A 20,388-nucleotide genomic window follows, 5' to 3' on the forward strand; every position below is an offset into this window, starting at 1 on the left:
TTTTGTTACAGGACATTTACTGTAATTCTACAGAAAATAATTTTTGCTGTGCAGGCACTGTGCGTTTTTTTTGGTAATGAGCCATGGAGACTATGACAATGAAACCTAGTTCTCCATCTGGCTCAGGTGGTACACTGGTAAAGTTGTCGGGTGTACATGATGAAGGTTGTGAGTTCGGTTCTTACCGATGGCAACTTTTTTTTTAATTTTCTTGTTTTTCTGATAAATTATCTTCATTTTTATCTTTAATTTTTGTTTCGCTTGAATGCTTGAATGAAGTGGTCCTACATCATTTTTTGGACGACGCACACCATTTCATCTTCTCACATGCCGTTCATGCTCAGGAAGCTTTTTCCTGAAGAGAAGAGAATTTCGTTCGTGGAAGCAAATTGAACCAAACCAGACAAATGCTTAAGCTCTAAGGTTAGATTTTTCGTTCCTTTTTCTTTCTTCTTTTCACACCTTAACACGTTCGTCGCCACGCTCATTTTGGTAGTTTTACTAGCCGGTCCTAAAGACATTTTCAGAGAGAGAAAGCAAAGAGGGAGAACTCCCATATTTGAAACATGTGGCGAGGTTGAGCGGTAAACTCGAGTAAGAGAGCGTCACACGCTTTTTGATGTGACGGGGCCCCTCAGGAAATACACCCGTCACCCGAATATGGGTGTCGTGGCGACGAACGTGTTAAATTGCGCGATGTAAGCCTTTCGTTCGCATCGAGGAACCTGAGCAATACGATTGTTTGGTTGTTGTTGGTGTAGGTGTCTAGCAAAGACGATGGCGGGATGGGAGTCAATCCGAGTTGTTACTAGCTGAAACCAACGTAAGATAATAACCGTACAGTAGCGCCACCAAGTTCTCCATAGTAGAGTTTAGAGCATTCGGGAAGCTTTTCTTAACAATTATATAATTAAAAGGGAATAAGCTCCTCATGGTATTTTTCAATAATTGTTGGTCAAAACTCTTTTCATGAGAAGGTGCATGCAAGACACACCGACGGAAAAACATTTAATTTTTTACAAAAATATACGAAAAAATTGTAATCAGTTTTCACAAAAGAACAGACATCTCAGAACTGCATTTTCATAAATGGAATACGATGCTTGAATAAATCTATCAAAATCTAAATGATTTTAAATCTTTTTCCAGTACAGTAGACAGCTCAAAAGTTCCGTTGATTCCAGACAAAACCTTCAAATTTGTTGCTTTGGTTAACAGAAAACAGGCGTGTTTACAATGACAAGGTTTAAAGATCTTTGAAGAAAAAATCCATTGTAAAATAAAACCTAAATTCATTGAAAATTTTCACCTTTTTTATACAATTTCCGGAATCTCGGATCGAGCATTGTTTGATAATGTTTAGGCCCAAGAATAATTCACTCTATTGCAAAATATTCAATTTAATCTCAGTATAGAAAATTCTATGATATTTTTTTTATAAAAAATGACAGATTTTAAAAATTAACAAAATCGACACAATTGACAAAAATGACAAATCAGTTTAAAATACCAAACATACTAAATTGTGAAAATGGACAAAATCGACTAAATCAACAAAATTCTCCAAAAAGACAAAATCGACAAAAAGGAAAAATTTGAAGAAATTGAGTAAATTGACCAAAGAAAAAAATGAAAAAAAATGCCAAACCTTCAAAAATGACAAAATTTACATAATCAACAAATTAACAAAAATGCCAAAATGACAAAAATGAAAAAATATACAAACTTGACATAATTCAAGACATTGATAAAATAGACAAATTGAACAAAAATGACTAAATTGACAAAATGGCTCAATTTGACGAACATTACAAAATTGATAAAAACAAAAGTTAAAATTGACAAAAATGAAAAAAAAATGAATAAGACGACAAAAAATGACAGAAATGACACAAATGAAAAAAAAAGACAAAAATAACAAAATTGATAAAAAAGACCAAAGTGACCAAGAAGGCCAAAGAGACAAAAAGTACCAAATTGACCAAAATGACAAATATGAAATTAACTTTTGTCATAATTGTTGATTATGTTTATTTAGCTATTTTTGGCATTTTTTTTTTAAATTTTCCTATCGTCAATTAAGTCAATTTCGTCAAAACAAATTATAAAATTTAAAAAATTATAAAATTGACAAAATGCAAATTGTTTAAAATTACCAGATTGACAAAATTGACACAATTTTTAAAAAATTGACAAAAGTGATAAAACTGAACTTCATTTTTGTCATTTTTGTCTTTTTTGTCATTTTTGCCATTTATGTGATTTTTGTTATTTTGTGTCATTTTTGTCAATTTTATAAGTCCTGTAATATTTGTCAATTTTGTGAGTTTTGTCAATTTTTTTTACATCAATTTTGTAATTTTCGTCAAATTGACCCATTTTGTCATATACTCCATGTTTGTTAAATATGTCAATTTTGTCAAATTTGAAAATGTTATCATTTTTGGCATTTTGTCATTTTGTCTATTATGTAAATTTTGTCATTTTTGAAGGTTTGATTTTTTTTTTCTATTGTCAATTTAGTCAATTTTGTCAATTTACAAAATTAGCGAATCTGAAAAAAATGCGAAAAATTTACAAAATTCACAAATAAGATAAAAATTAAAAAATTCGTATAAATGATAAAATTGACAAAATCAACATCAATGACAAAACTGACAAAAATAAAGTCAAATTTTAAAAAAAATGATAAAATTGCCAAAATTGATAAAACTGGAAAAAGGACAAAATTGAAAAAAAATGCTTAACATTAGTGGAAATATCCAGATTAACAAAATTTAAAAAAAATCGAAAAATTTGCAAAACTGACAATATTGACCACATTGATAGTATTAACTGATTTGACAAACCAACAAAATTGACTAAAATTGACCAAATTTAAAAAAAAACTGACAAAATAAACACTGAAATAAACATGACACATAATTGACAAAAGTGAATATTGTCGTTATTGTCATTTTGGTCGTTTTTGTAATTTTTGTCATTTTGTGTCGTTTTTGTAGTTTTTATCATTTTTGTTATTTTCGTCAATCTTATAATTTTAGTCAATTTTGTTTTTCAATTCTTTTTTGACAACTTTTTTTTGTCTATTTTGAAATTTTCGTCATATTTTTTTCATTTTGGTTAAATTTGTCCATCATATTTATTTTGCCAGTTTTATTTCAATTTGGTCAATTTTGTCAATTTGGAGGTTTTGTCAAATTAGGAAATTCTATCAATGTGATCAATTTTGTCAGTTTTGTAAATTTGTTCATTTTTTTTTTAAATTTTGTTAATTTTATCAATTTGTCAACTTTGGTAATTTTAAACAATTTTCAGCATGTCAATGTTGTTCTTTTTCTCATTATTGTAAATTTAGTCAATTTTATCATTTTTTTAAAGTTTGGTCAATTCTGTATATGTCGTCATTTTTGTCTGTTTTGCCATTGATGTTAATTTTGTCAATTTGGTCAATTTTATCTTATTTGTCAATTTTGTAAATTTTTTCTAATGTTTTGTCAGTTTTGTTAATTTTGTCAATTTTTGTTGTTTTTACTTAATTGAAAATAGAAAATTTCAAAAAAAAAATTACCAAACCGTCGAAAATGAAAGAAAATTGACACAATGGCAAATTGACAAAAAAACCAAAAATGATAAAATTTACAAAATTGACAAAAATGATAACATTGACAAATTTAACAGAAATGAAAAAAAAATTACAAAATGGGTCAAATTGACAAAAATGATTAAATCGATAAAAACAAGTTGGCAAAAATTTACAAAAATGACAAAAATTGACAAAAATTACAAAAATGACTAAAATGATCATTTTTTTAATTCATCCAATTCAGTCAATGTCGTCATTTTTGTCAATTTCGTCAGTTTTAATTTAGTCAATTTGATCGATTTTATCATTTATGTGAATTTTTTAATTTTTAGTTTAATTGTCAAATTTGATTTTTTTTTCTATTTTTTGTCAGTTCTGCTAATTTTGACTATTTGTGTTGTTTTGTTTTGAATTTTCTTAAATCTGTCATTTTTAACAAAAATCACGCAATTTACAAAAGTGATAAAGTTGAAATAAAAATATATAATTGCCAATACGACGAAATTTTAACTATCGACAAAATTTTTAAAATTGTTAGAATGATCAAAGCTTTAAATATCAAATGTTAATTCCACTGTTGAATAAAATTTTATGATTCAGAATTGAGAAAACTCCTATTTGTTTGTGATTTTGTATAACATGTATCCACATATCGTTAACAGACAGTTAAAAAGGGTACAATCCACTGTCAAGTGTAATAAAAAGGTTTTTCACAGCACCGAACAGAACAAGTGAGCATTTAGGACGTGAGAAATTTCAATAAGAAGCATAAAATCCGAATATCACAGCAAAATAATCAGAAGATTTTTTTTTTCAAGGCTAGAATAGAGAAATCAAACGTCATATAGGTCTCAGAAAAAATAGGAAATTAGATTAGAAACAGGAATAAAAATCAAATTTATATTTAGAAAAATCTGAATCAGGATATCAAATTTAATTCAAAATTATTTCAGGACGAAAGTATTTGCTATTGGAAGATTTATGGCAAAATTCATAAATAAGATGATTCAAATTTTTCAGTGAAACTTGGAATATGTATGAAATTTTAATTTAGCTCAGTTCTTGCCTAGACAGATTGAGATTTCAATGTCATCAAAATTAACTATTACTTCACGGCAATTTGATAAGATCCATCAGGGGGCTACTTACATATCCACACGTTGCCCTTCGGGGTATCCTCCAGGATGCGAATGTTGAAATCATACGCTGCAAGATCCTTCCTCAGGCTCATCGCCTTATCGTAGGTGAGGGCACATTTTGGCACCAAGAAAAGACTATCGAACTCGTATCCTGCGCCGGAAGAAGGCGATTCACCGGAGCCTTTTCCCACCGGCTGGGATTTCGGTCCGGAAGAGGATGAATTTGATACTACACTAGTATTGCTTCCGCCGAAGTAGAGGCTGCCCCCGTTGGCAAGGATCGAGTAACTTCCGGCGGAAATGGGACCGGGGCCGGATCCGATTGTTGGACCGAACGGTCCAAGGCTAATGTAGGGACTGTTCCGGCTTCGGATCAGGCGATTGTTATTGGTGCTTCCGATGCTAGAGGGTCCACTCGAGGGAGCTCTTCCGGCACTGCTGCTTCGAATCTGCTGAACCGGATGAGGGTTCGTCTGAGGACTCAGATGACTGTGTTGACTGTGATGGCTGTGATGATGATGATGACTGTGATGATGATTATGACCGGCACTACTGAGATTGGTAGTTGGGCAACGTTTCACTGATATCATAGCTGGATCGATTCCCGAAGCCCGGGAACGGATGGCACGGTCGGCAATTGTTGCTGATAGTGGAAGCACTCGTTACCGGGATCCTCCAAATTTGGATGCCTTCAAGGGGCAAAAGTACCCCCAGGTGCTGCATACGTACAGGGATCACACATACATTCGAAATCGCATCGGCACGATTCCGGTACTTTTCAGCTCGAACTTCCTCTTTCTTCCGATGCTGATTCCGATGATGATGATGGGAGATCGAACCGGTGCGGATTGAAATCTTACTTCATTGCTTCACTCTCCTTAATTTACAATCACTCGTTTGCACTTCTTTGATCTCACTCTTTTTCGCTTTATCTAGGTTATCACAGATGATTGCTTCTTCGATTGCACTTGCTGTAGTCTCTCGGTTGAGATTCACATTTCTTTTGTCGGCGGTTTATTTTCGCTTCTCTCCAGCTCTAAGTATTTCGCTCGCCTTTGCACTGATTATCTGAACATAAACTATTGAGTGAACGGGGGGAGGAAAATTGACGACTTCAATAAAAATGAAACTACACTTTCCAATTGATTTGATTAGGAGAAAACCGTTTTTCGCTGCACTGAACTTTGTCCGGCTCTAGCCGGGTGTGTTTCGCGATCGAGAAAATTGCACCACAAAAATTGGATCAATGAGTGATTTCATTGGAAGTGACGAACCCTGGATTGCACCCCAACACTTATTTTTACTTTCAATCTTCCTGTTGTTAATTTCTTAAAACAACACTAGAATTTCTCCAAAAAGAACACTAAAGATCACAAATCGAAACCTTTTTCCAGAAGTAAAACAAAAAAACCCTCTCCTAGAGGAGGAGGCCCCACCATTCGCGCAAGTACCCGCCCAGAGGCCTTGTCCGCACGAAGACCTCACCGACACTGCTCGATTCGACTGACTGGTGGAAGTCTGATCGGAATGGATGAAATGGAATCGGTGGGCACCCCAAATAGACCAGACCAGACCACCGCAAGCAAAGCAAAGCAAAACTGTTCACCATGAACTGGATTTTATTTGTGGTTTTTTTTGGCTCCTCTAACAGCAGCCACATGGAGCTACACCAAAATGCCGAAAAAAAACAACAACGTCGAAACAGTCGAACGAAACAAACAAAAAAACATCATGTTTAATGAAAGAAAGAAGGAAAATAAAAATAATAGATTCCGCAATCTGTTGCAGCAGCCAGCCAGTTAGCAGTAGCACTCCGATCGACCTAGGCTGGACTGGACTGGATCGGTTTTGAGAATAATTCTTAATTTTTTATTGTAAGGATTAATTCCAATGATCATAACATCAAATTTGAGAAATCGTCGAGAAATCCTTGAAACTTTCAGTTCAAATAAAATTCGCGAAGGAAGTTTTCACAATGTTGAGATATCATGGAAGGAAGATTATAATGTGTCAGGAACTCAGGACTGTCAGAGAATGCTTCCAGTTTTGGGCACTCAGACATACACGGAAGAAATTTAATTCCATCACGACTAAACTTTAAATTAAAAAGATGAAAGTAGTCAAATGCAGAGAAACTTCGTTTAACATAAGATTCGGATGTGAGTAGAATAGTTGTTGTAATGGTTGGATTGGTTCATTTTTCTGTTGTCTTTACACTCAGATGAAATCTTATGCCAGAAATGATATACAAATAGCGGCCACACTTATCAATATGCCAATACGATAATACGCGCTCGCCAGCTAGGGAGAAAAGGCATGTTTCTTCACATCCTTCTATTAGAGTGTTCTTTTCCCGGCCGTTTTCTCATTCCCGGGAATCGGGAAATCTGGTGGCCTGTTTCCCGGGAATTCCCGGGATCCCGGGAAATATTCAAAAACATGTATATATGCTATTCGATTCAAACCAAGCCCATAATTTGTTCAAAATGTACTCTTCATAATGTTTTTCAATTTATTTCTAATCAAATAACTCAACCTGTTTTCAACAATTATAAATTGAAAACAGTCAAATGAACAATAAAATAGCCTGAATAAGTCAAATGAAGAATTCATTCATGCAACTAGGGGTTAATAAAAAAAATTATCTTTTAGTTTGTTTAATTTTTCCAACCTTTTTTCGTTTTTTTGAACACTTTACAAATTGGCTTTTCATATGAAGAAAGCGATGTCTTCTTCATTTTTAAGTTTTCAAACAAATGCATAAATATTACTTTCAAGAAAACGTAATCTGACGACCTGCTGCACGATTTTTCATATGTTTTTCGAAGTGTTGTGGGTTTTCGTTCAATGAAAACGGTGTGGAAATACATATTATATTTTTAACCTTATCTATTTGAGAAATAAAAAATGCACCAAATGGCTTCAAAGCGTCTACTGCTTCAGGAATCGGCATATTCTCAATGAGTTTTGTATGACTATATTTTCAAAAAGATCAATAAGAATAGTTCCGGAGGCTATTAGGCTTTCCCAGAGTTATAATTTCATACATGTCGGGATTTCCCGGGAATGAAACTATGATTCCCGGGAATCGGGAATTCCCGAATTTTTTAAATTCCCGGGAATTCCCGACCGGGAAATCCCGGGACGGACACTCTACCTTGTATAGTACAAAAACAACCAGTTTTTTATCAGTTTTCAACAGTGGTCGGAAAATCGCTCAAGAAAAGCAATCAGGAATGGTTTCTAGCTAGAATGATGCTACCTCCGAGTGCTGTGATACGCACGTGGTAAAAGTACCCATTGAATATATGTCGAAAATCAACACTAACTTGATACAAGAAGATATACCATGCCCCACCGGAGGCTACCGTTGCTATTCGTCACGTGGCTAATCGACGGTGATCGACATACTTGGTGATACATTTTGAACGTCGCTCCCTCAATCATTCCCGAACGTCTATCCTCGCATCATTGTTGATAATGCTCGTTATTGATAGACGATCATTAATGTTTCAAAAGGAAAAATCTGAATAAATACCAGGACCACATGTTCAAAAAGGCTGCAGCACATGCTGGACAGTTCATTGCGGTTTCCTAGTCATAATTTTGTCCTTCTAGGCAAAACGAAAAATAAAAAATCATCTGATAGCCTACATAGATCGCTCAGAACTGATACATATCAGTTATGATCCTAAAGGTTGAAAGTCGTTAGGGGAAAGAAATCAGCATCGAGACGTTCGTTGCTGAAAGTCTGCGTCCTTTTTTACCTCATCATGTATCGCAAAAGTGTTTCAAATACAGAAGCGTCGTTGTCATGCATGATTGTTTGTATGATTTGGTTGAAGAAGGAAAATTTGACTGCTTTGATTTTTTGGCTCTGAACGTAGTCAAGCATGGCTCAGTGAAAATGATTGATTTTCGGAAGCATGGTTTCAACTTTATCCTTGCAATCTACTTCGAAGTGCCGAAACATAAGGGTGACGCCGTCTTGAAGAAGAGAGTTTTTTTTAGATATGTCCCAGGTGAATTTCTTGTTTTCTACAAATGATATTTCCAGTTGATCTGCCTGTAAAGAACTCGAACCAAAAACCCACTATCGATCGATACCGAAATTCGAACCGAAAACGACTAGACAGTCATCCTGAACAAGGCTCACGCAAGCCTACACCCACAAATCAGACTCTACTCCAATAATGAATTTCCTTAGTCTAAGAGGTGGAATTATCGGCATAAGATTCTATGCCGGACCGGCATCAATAAGCTTTCTAAAAACTGGCATGTTCCTCCCAGCACAACCGCATTGCATATGTCTAGAAGAAACCAAATAAAACATATCTAATATCCTATCACGAGACAAAGCAGGATGGAAATAATCAGACAACAAGGATATTGTCGCATGATGTACCGCGCATGTTGTAGTGAGTTCGATTCTCACTTTTTTTTTTGGATGAACTACCCAATACAATGAAAATTCCATGAAATGATTTTCTTGTTTTGCTTGACCACTACGTCATGGATAATTTTGCTTGAGAGCTCCAATCTTTACGCCAGTAGTGATTTTCCAATCATTCTAATCAATCATTGGTACATGGTACAGTACACTTTTCAGTGCATTTTTGGCACAGAGATTTGCTAAATAGGCATTGTATTTTTGCTACCTCTTCTATGGGTGTAGGCTTAACATTCTTTTGGTTTAGCGATCTTTTAGTCTTATGACCATCGACCGAGTAACCTTCAGCGCCATGATCAATTGAGACCAGATTCTTGGAACTAATGACCCTTTGAGTAGACCTTAGGCCAGAGATGAGCTAAACGTGGCGCTCGGGACAGTGTTGTAGGATTCGTGAAGCTATCCAAAATAAAAAAAAAATAAAAAATCTCTGATTGACTCTTTTTTTACTTTTTTCTTCTTTTCCTACTGGGAACTTCTGATCAAAAAAGGTACACGCGTGAAAAATTCTGTTAAACCATCATTTCTTATGTAAAAAAATGCGAGGAATCGAATGAAATAAACCGTTTTGTGATTACTCTGCAGCCTCATTTTACCCGATTTTTTCTACGTTTATCTTAAATGACTGGATAAATCCGAATAGGCAATTAGGTTTTCGGATGTACACTAGAGTGCCAAATGACCCGAAATTTGAAAAAGTTTTGCGCTGCGGGCTTAGGCCTAGTACAAGATCTCATGCCAAATTTGGGCAAGATCGGATCACGGGAAGAAGTTGCTCATCGAGTCTGAAATTTGTATGGTATTTTGAGACATTTTGTTCGGGAGGAACACGAAAATACAATTTTTCATCAATAACTTTGGTTCCCTTCGACCGATTTCCTTGAATACGAGTTTTCTTAAAGCCTAAACTATAACATATTGCATCCTAAGACTACATTTTGGTCCAAGTTACGATAAAAAAGTTATTAAGCTTCAAAAATTGACTTACGTTTTTAAGGATGATATTCATCTCTATTAATAAGGCAATGCATCGAACATTTTGACACAGCATTAACAGTTATGAATATCACCCTTTAAAAAGTTGGCCCATTTTTTAAGCCATTTCATAAGTTTGAAATTTCCCATACGTCTTGACGAGACAAGCAAAAAATACTGAGCGGTCAAGAATTGAAGAAGTTGTATTACTTCGAAGAAAAGAGTGGCAAAAATGTTCAGCTAGCGCTACAATATTTATTTAAAAAATTGAATATTGGAATCTTTAGAATTCAGAATATGTTTTTTTCTTATTATTTAAATTCTATTTTTTAATGCAAAACACATAGAAGTAGATCAGAAGAATAAATAAAAAATCGTAAGGCAGATTTGATGATCACAGGCTTTACTAAGTTCAGCCTCCTGTGATGAAGTCATTATTGCTTAGCTTCATAAGATGAAGTTGTACAATAAATTCCCTTTCAAAAAAAATCTGAGAAAAAAATCCATTGCTAAGCGGGATACTTCAGGATTAATCCAGAACGAACTCATAGTCTGCAACAGATTTCGAAACACTTCTTTTTATGTAATTAAGCAAAGGGACATTTCACGAAAAAAAAGCGAAACATTGCCGAAAAAAGCAGGACAGTTAGGAAACTCTTAAAAAAGCTTAATTGTATAGCCAAGCTTATACGTATACCATCAGCCCAAGTTGTTCGTAGAAAGATCTCTAAGGTTTTTCACGCGGATTGATTGTGCTCAGTTTTTTTTTATCGTGATTTCTATTAATATGGTTATTTTCCACGATTCTCGCGAATAAACGCGTTAATTGAGAGAAAATATTTCACCGCGTAAAACATCTTGTGTAATAAAAAAATCATTCAAAATTTGTTTGAGGAATTTAAAAACTCAAGAAAAATTCCATCGTGATACTTAGGACAATAGTTTGTATTCGTGCGATAATTCAGTGCGTTTCACTAACACTTTTTGATTTCGGGAACATTAACCTAAAAAACGATAGTGTTCGTCGGTCGGCTGTCCGTTTTTCGCACTGACATTTTTGGTGGGACGCCGGACGAGAAATGTCGAAAACAATCAAGTATTTCCTGAGACAGACGTTCACGTTCCTATTTTTTAACGCGAAATTATGTTGTTTTGCTTAAAACTAGCGTTTCAGTTGAACCTCGGTCAAACCTAATTTTGAGTTGAAAAAAGGAGCGTGTTGGTTCGCTTTGTTGATGTTTTTTGTTTTGAAAAATCATAACATCACAGTTGATTTTTACTTTAAACTGTGAAGATTAGATTTGTTCAATGATTTTTCGAAATTGGAATCTTTTTTTGTTCAAATGAAATATTCGTTTTCAGTATAAATTTAAATTTTTTTCAGTTTCAAATGAGATGAATCTATAAAAATTTGTTTAGATCCCGAAAGGATTCTATCACTTTTGAGAGATTTTCTAATACTAAATTATTTCTGAATGTTATATAAGAATCGTATAGGCTTAACAGGAACAACGACTATGAAAATATTATCTAAAATTTAATAAGTACTTAAGAGGTAAAACAGGGTAAAATTGATCACTTTTTTCAATATTTCTTGATTATTTTTTCTGTTAAGGGGAATGTGACATGTTTCATATTTTTAAAACCAGTACTGGACTCCTATGAACGTTAAACATGGTTGCAGAAATTTATTAGACTACTTTAAATTTGATTTAAAAATCAATTTTGTCTTTGTTTAGAATATGATGCTTTGGGGTAACATTGATCAGCCTCTATTTTGACGGTTTTAACGAGTTTTCTTGATCGTAACGGATACAAATCAATCATTCATAATATTTACAAATGCTAGTAAATAATGAACTAAGACAGTTCGTGTGTTAAGGCCGAAAAAAAAAATTAAAATCGAAAGATGGGTAATGATGCTGCATAAATTAAGAGGCTAAATTTTGAAACTACAAAACATATAAAATTTTGCCTTCATTCAATTCTTTTGGCCCTCGCACTATTCCTCTTTAATTTTTTCCTCCAAACTTTACCGTTTGATAGGGTTAATAGCCTATTGTCCTAGACTGTCTTACTCTTGGAAAACGTCCCTATTTTTTAAATATCAAAAATTTACCTCAAAATACCAAAAACTACATCAAAACTATACATTTACTATGGAAAAAATTGTACTCTCACATAAATCAACCTGCTGCTTCTAAACGCTTTGATTTCATCAGGAAGGGTGTTTGTTTGCGAGGTTTCGAAAAAATATACATTCCAGATTTTGAAATAACATTTTTACTTACATTTGAAATTTTCAAAAACAAACTATGTTTTTCCCAATTTGAAACTCAACATGTAGGTTTTTAAACGTAGAAAAAAGTATAAAGCTATTTTAACTTTAGACTTAGTTATTGATGATTATTTGGGAAAATTTCATGTTGATCAAAGCTTCCCCGTTGATCAATGTTGACCCCGTTTTATGGTACCAGAAAAAGCATTAAAAAAGAGTATATGGTAAAATACCTAGTTTTCGACAGTTTTTGCTTGTTTAGTCAGAAAAACCTTATAAATAAATTAATTGACTGAAGTTTTTCATCTTAAAAATGATTTGTTCTAAAAATCAGACTTTTTCTTTATTTTTATAAGGAGATTTGTAAGGAAAAAACAAATTTTGCATATCAATTTATTCCAAAAATTCAGATAAGCTTAAGATAAAATACGTTTTGATTATTGTTTTATTTATTTACAAGCTTTATTGTTTTTGCCAATAACAAAGAAGCTTAGGATGTAAAAGCTTATAAATTTGAAATTTTCCAAAGCTTGCAGCGCAGCTGTTTGATATTCATTCTGGTTCATTTAAACAAAAAATAATTTGAAAAAAAAGAAAATCCAAAGTGTTGGAAGGAGTGACAAACACTTATGGAAATCTAGAAATAAAATTTTAAGTAAAATTAAAAATAAAAGTTAAACTTTCCTTAAACTTTTAATTCCATTAATTCCATTGCAAATACATATATAAGAGAAAGTCAACATGAAAAAAATATTATTCCACTTAAAATTTTTTGTTCAAAAAATTAACGATCCATCCTAGGGTCTTCTCCAAGCAAGCAAACAACTGAGTATTGGAATTCTGGGGCCCCAAATTTTGTGGGCCGCATTTCGGTTAAGGCTAAGTGCGAACATGATACCGATACATGCCGGTCGCTGCGGCTGGTTTGCAATGTGCTACCCTCGCCCAAAAATGTTTCCAACTCTTTCGGCAACATTGGCTTGTACATTTGTTCCACAAATCAAAATAACAAAAAAAAAGTTGAAGAAAACAAACAATATTTCTTTTTTTGCACTACCACAATCGCTTCAAAGTTTCATCGATAGACAAATCGAGGGCAAACAGAAGAAGAGATCAGTTTTTACTTTTGTTTTATTTTTTTGGCTATTGTTTTTTCTTTACTTTCAGTAGTATTTTTTTTAACCCGAATGGAGGCCAATCTCATCGAGAAGACCACACTCTCCGGAGAAGCTGCCGAAGCACCTGGCTGGTTCTTCCGATAAACGGAAATCCGATAGGTGGTGCCGGGTTGATTGGCCCATTCATTATTTGAAGCCAGCCGTGTATATAGTGTGCGTGTGTGCGGTAAAACAAACCGGCAAACGGGAAATCTGCTGGGCAATTATTATTCGGGTTTAAGAATTTCGAATGAACTAATTTTTGCCCGCCCGGTAGCCAATTTGTTGCGTTTTAATAATTGAAAAATGAACCGGGAATTGAGTTTCGAAGGAGAGTGGAAGAAACGTTCGACCTTCGGCAGAGTTCGACCCATTTTTGCGAGTCGGTGGCGGCTGCTGTGCCACAAGGAAGTCCAAACAACGCTTTTGTTTTTACCTTGAATAAAATTTCAATGTTTAAACTTTTTAGTAAATTTTAGGTATTAGAAGGCTCTTCTAAAAGCAGTCTATGTAAACTAGAGAATCAGTACCGGAATTTTCCACATCATCAACCCGCCTGGAACCAGAAAGCTTGAATCGATTTTGATGATAAAGCATTTATGATACATATCTTGGCATAGTTTTCCCACAGTCAGTTCTTTCAACCAGTAGGTAGTAGTCAATAAAAGGTAGTAAAAAAAACCCTCCTCGAACACAACATATTATGAGTGAGTTCATACCACCTAAAATTTCCACCATTTCAGGCGCCCGGCACAATCGATTTCGGTTCTGTGAGTGGAGGTGTGTTACTTTAGTGTGACTAGCTTTCGTGTCATTGGCATCGATAAAAATTTACCACCACCCCCTAACCATAATTCAAGAGGCTTCGAAGGGATCCGGAAAAGCTTCCGGAAGTGTCCCACCTAATGTGCTGCCAGAAGCTTTGAAGTTTTCGGTGTTCGTGATGTCAGCTCGATGATTACGGTATGGTGACTGGGCAATAATGATGAAATTCTAGTGAAGGCCGGTTGACAACAATCGCGATATGATGGGAAACGACTTTCCAAGAAAGGTACCGTTCCCTGATGAATTCGAATCCTTAAATAGCCTTTTTTTTCTTTCTTTATGGATTCGAGGTTAGTTTTTTTTCTCTTTTTCCTTAGAGAGGTGAATAGTAGGTTAACTGTTACCAGGACTTTACAAGGTTCAAATTAAACCTTCAAGAGTAGAATCTAGGAATAAATATCGATTTTTAAGTGGGTAAGGGATGGTGCTGTGGTAAATGGGAATGATTTCAAAAACAGTTACTACAAGCTCAAATAAATCGATCTGTCAAGCTTCTTTTGTTAAATTCTGATGAAAATCTGATGTTAGTTTGAACATTTTGCTAGTTTGTCCTGAAATTTGATAGCGCACCTGAGATAAAAAAACTGTTAAAAAGCGTGTTGGAATATAATGAATGTATTTATTATTAATTTTGTAGTTTGCAAATTTGGACAAATAAATTCTTGCCGATTAGGATTAGACATACTTTTCATAATAGCCCTGCCCTTTAAGGGATGAGAAATACGAGATTTTGGAAATCTTAGCAAAACATGTTTTTTTTAAAGATTTTAATTAAAAAGGAGTCGTGCTAGAAATTGTAAAAAAACAGAAATAATAATAATTAATTAGGGTTTCAGTTTTAGCAAACTACTAGATTACACTGGTAAAAAGTGTTTCCTGCTTATATCCTTTAACCCACCCATTTTCGCTAGGATGCAGAGGTGACCTCGGTCCTTGAGCACAATTTTTTTTTTTACATCTCTTTCTACATTTTTCCTACCAATCTATTAACTACTAGGACGTGGCCGGCGCCGTTATTAATGTGCAAAGAGAGAGCATCAGTTGAGTTCGCTGTAAATGTGCTGGCAATCCCAGACACCATTCTTTTGACTTTTGGACAAAATTTATAGTCTCGGTCCATCACGGAGTAGCAACCATTGGTAGTAATCATGGTTTTTGAAATGCATTTTTTTAAACAATAAAAACAATAATCATCATCAATTAACATTTAAATACCTGAATACCATCTCCATGTAGACATTCTGTAAAATCATTGTACGACCTGAATATTAACTATATTCTAAACCAGGGGTGAGCAACGCGCGGCCCGCGAGACCCTTTTGTGCGGCCCGCGAAGCTTTTTTCAAATTTAAATGCATTCACTTTTCTCAACATTGCATTGTTAGAAAAATTTATATGACTTGATGAAATATGAACATATCTTAAAATTGCAAGATTGCCCGGTTTTATCCGGGTTTGCCCGGATATTTGATACGATATTTAGAAACAGTCCGGCCGTGCCCGGTTGCCCGGATTTCATTGAAAAAATACCCGGATTTTCCCCGGATTTTTTCACTTTATTTGGCAAATCAAAAAAAATTGTGTTGTTAAAATTATTATTATATTATTCAGCCAGCAAAACAATTATTTTAAGCAGATTTTGCAAGAATAATCATGAAAGGTTTTTTCTAAGCTTAAAATACTATTTAAAATCCGTTTATGAGTTTCGATGAAAAAAAAAAATTCAATTTCTTTTATCTTGATTGTTGTTGAGTAATTTTTGGGTTGTGATAAAATTTGCTCAGATGTTGCCCGAATTTTCGGTCGTAAATTTCGAAATGAAAAGCCTGGATTTTCCCGAAACTTATCTGCATTTGCCCCACAATCATCAGGTTGTAAACATATTTTTTGCATTTAAGCATTTATTATGTTCTGTTCAAAGGTATAAATGCAATATTGATTATTTGTGAAACGTAATATTGGAGTATTTTTTATTTAAAATACATTTTTCTTCATAATTTAACTCCTAACAGATTGAAATGCAAAATCCATTGAAGTGTCGGAAGCTACTCATGATCAAAGGAATTTCGAAGTGCGTTAGTGAAGTCGTTATTTTTGTTTCAACCAAAATAAAGTTATATGTGAAAAAGCATGCTCAACAGATAATTTTTATAAAACTTGTTCTATTCAATTCGGCAAAAAGGCTTGAAATATTAACAAAAAAATTAAACCAAAGCTTTGTGAATTATTTTTTATTTCAAAATATTGACATAAATTAATAAAGTTTAATAAATAAAGCCTGGATGAACAATTTTAGATTTTTTTTATCAACATGAATCAGCCGGCATCAAAGTTACCGACAAAAATTATCAGTTCTTGGTGAAAACAATAGATATCTGAAATTCTGTGAATCGATCCAAAAGGTCTTTGACGATTATCTGTGATCTTTTTCAGAAATTTTATTCAAAATTTAAATCAAACATCGATAAATTGAGTTATTTCAGAAATAATTCGCATTCCACATTACCGAAGTCATATCAAATCTTTAGAAATCCTATCCCAATGATATCTAAATAAAATTAAAAATTTTAAAAATATGGATTTAAAATCTAGAATCAAGAATGTAGTTTTGAAGATATTTGTTTAAAATATGTGAAATTGGACATTTTTCTGTTATTTCGACAACCTTCTTTAACATCACAATGAAATGATCTAATACAGAACTTCAATTTAAAAAACAGGGTATTCATCGTTTGTAGGAAAAAAAATCTATGCTTTAAGGACAAGTTTTACTTGTGGAACAGAATATCAGAAAATCAATGAGCGATTCAACGACAAACGCTAATAAGACTGCGATTTCTTTGAATATATATTTTTTAACACCGTTAGTTTTCACTGTGGTAAGCTCCAGAAGATTTTTAAATAGAACGGATGACAAATACTACCATAGATTTTAATAATAATGTTGTAAGAACGAATGTTCGCTAAAAGTACCTACTACTAAACCATTGAGAGAATTTAAAAATGACAAAGATGCAGTGATGTACCTTTTCAATATCGGGTTTTTAAAAAGTCGTTTTGAATAACTGTTTTTAAACCCGTAAACTCTCTTTTTCAGATTTATTTTCGCAAAAAAATTCGTTGTAATAAAATTGACGTGAAGCTCTGCTAATTGTATAAAAAAAAACATTGAGTGCGGCCCGTCGACAAGATTTCAAATTTAAAATGGCCCGTTGGTTGAAAAGGTTGCTCACCCCTGTTCTAAACCATAGATCGGCAACCTGCGGCTCTTTGGATATAAAGCCGTGGCTTTCAACACAACAAAACATCGTGCAAAACCGATAATTGAGTCTTATGACCTGGAACAATGATTTTCATAGATCAAGAAAAAAAAATTATAAAACTGCAGTAGCATCAAGCATCAAGCGGAAAGACCAAAAATCAAAAAAAGATTTTTTTAAGCCTAATTTTAAAATTTACTGCATTTCACTGTTTTTGCTGCATCAGCATAGAGATCGAGATTTATTTTATCATTAACCGTAAATGCAAAGAATAACTGTTGTTTTCAAACAAAAAAAAAAACTAAAATCAAATTATGTTTTTATATTTATGAATCCATCGAACACAAAAGTTGAGCTGTACCTAACAGGAAAAGCAAACTTTTTCATTTAAAAGAGTAGGTCTTAGATTGCCTTTGTTTAAGTATTAAACAACGTGACCTTCATCAAAATTTATATTCTAAGCTCTTGCAATCACTTTTTTGCTCTCTATAAAAATATTCGTTTGAAATTTCAAAAACTGTATTTGAATTAATCAACCATTTTTGAAAAATATTAGAAACTTTGAAGCGTAACAACATAAAAATATTTGAAAAACCTGACTTGCCCGGATTTTTGAAAAAAAAACTAGGAAATGCCGGGTCTGGTCCGTTTGCCCGGAGAATATGGGCCCGGTTTTCTACAAGATTATTCACAATTTTTACGAAACTCCAAATTTTCAACTTGTTTTAGCGAAATGAATTCGCATGCATTTTGAATTTCGAAATAAGATTTTAATGCCGCAGATATGCCTTTGTAAAAAATATTTTCCTGTGTTTGTTTTTTGTTGGAAAATACACAGTTTTGGCTGAATTTGTCCGAATATTATCTGGTTTGAAGTTTGAAATTGAATAACCTACTACTTATTTGTAATTGATAACTTTATGAATTTCAAAAAGTAAACTTTTGATTCTTTGAACACATTTAAAATTTAATGTGTGATGACTGCAGCCAAGATTTTTCCAAAAGCACGAAATTTCAGTCACGAACATTTTTTTTAGTTTTGAATAAAAGTTGATCACCGTTGATTTATTTTTATTAATTTTTATATCGAAACTTTAAAAGTATCCTTGAACTGATCTTGCCAGTAAAAATGTACTGTTACTTTATCACATTTTTACAAATTTATACTGGTTAAACTACAGATTATTTTATAATCTACTATTTATTGAAATTCATTCTTCATTCAATCGAACGCACAATACTCAAGAATCACATGTGACATAAAATGAGATTTTTTAATTTGATTGCATTGATTTGATGCATAAAAATTCTGAAGACACGTGGGCTTGACGTCATGAATTTTGGAAATTCAAAACTTGGAATGACTTTTGTAACTATCAGTTATCAGGAGCATTATTTTTAAAGACTAAAATTTTAATTTGAACCTTATACTTCTGGATTTCGGAAAGGATTAGCTAAATCTGGGGAAATGTCATGAATAATTTAAAAAAATTATTTAAATCTAATTTTAATTTGGATAATTAGAAAAAATTGATTACCCTTCACTTTGTTATTTCAAAAGAATATATTTGTCAAAATATTTTAGAAGAGTTGATGATCCAGAATAGAATACATGTACTAAATGGTGATCAGAAACAGATTTTAAATAAATATCCAAGAGTTAGATAATAATCTTATGTTTTTTTTCGTAAAACTTATGCTTATTGATCATTCATATTTTTTTAGAAGAAAAAACACTAAATCTTGAATGTGGCTCTTTAAGACTCTTAAATTTTGAAAAATTGGAGTTTTTGGCTCTTCTGACTCAAAAGGTTGCCGACCACTGTTCTAAACTAATGTAGACATATGTAGACATAAATAATGTGTAAAGCTTTATTTACGAAATGCCCAATGACTTAAAAATGCATAAAACTTCGAAATCTGGTGTTATCTCGATAAAAAATCGAAATCAAAATTTCAAAAATTACCAAAAGGGAGAAAGCTTAAGAAAATTCGGAAAATTTACTTGGATGACTTAGAAATGCATGAAACGTCGAAATCTGGTTTTATCTCGAAAAAAATGTACCCAAATATCGATTTTCTGGTAGAAACGGCCGGTTTTCCGGAAAACAACCCAGAAAGTCGATTCTTGGCCAAAATTTTTTTTTTTTTTAGATAACACCAGATCTTGACGTTTGATGTATTTTCAAGTCTTGGCTTTTAAATTAAAATTTAAATTTGTCCGTTTTCCTTTGCCCCCCTTTGGTGATTATCGAGGATAAAAAAAAAGAAACTTGGAGGGCTTTGAGGCCCACCTAAATCAAGTCCGATTGATCTGAAATTTTGCACAGGTCAATTTTTTTATCCAATTTACAAAATGTATATGTTCGGTTTTCAAAATTCTATCATGAGGCAAATTTTGAAATAAAATTCAAATGCAAATGTGTTTATGAAAGAACAGTTTAGGATAAAAAATGCTTTCTACCTTTGCTCTAATTTCCAAAAAAAAAAAACGTCCCAGATGCCACATACTTGAGTCCGAACCAGCCATTTGTTGGATCATCTCCAACAAACGGTAGTAGTAATAATCGTTGAACATTCTCCGTATTGTGTGTCCTTCCTGCTTCTTCCAGCCACAACCAACCACCATAAGCTGACCCGATTTTGGCCTGACCTCACCAGGCAGCCGCGGTTTGACAAATTACTCATTTCATAAGCTCGAAAATTTGTCAGAATGCT

At 33.3% G+C, this 20,388-nt stretch overlaps 1 protein-coding gene across 1 annotated transcript in view; it reads right to left on the reverse strand.

Annotated features, from left to right (window-relative positions):
- The window catches only part of LOC129753691 (uncharacterized), a 116,059-nt gene that overhangs the window by 35,198 nt on the left and 60,473 nt on the right, over positions 1-20,388 (reverse strand). The window contains exon 2 of the mRNA XM_055749537.1: positions 4,736-5,804. Within this exon, the coding sequence (XP_055605512.1) occupies positions 4,736-5,315 (580 nt within the window). The 5' untranslated portion in view covers positions 5,316-5,804. The remainder of the gene's footprint in view (positions 1-4,735; positions 5,805-20,388) is intronic.

The sequence above is a fragment of the Uranotaenia lowii genome, chromosome 3 (genome assembly GCF_029784155.1).
Source record: "Uranotaenia lowii strain MFRU-FL chromosome 3, ASM2978415v1, whole genome shotgun sequence".
NCBI lineage: Eukaryota > Metazoa > Arthropoda > Insecta > Diptera > Culicidae > Uranotaenia > Uranotaenia lowii.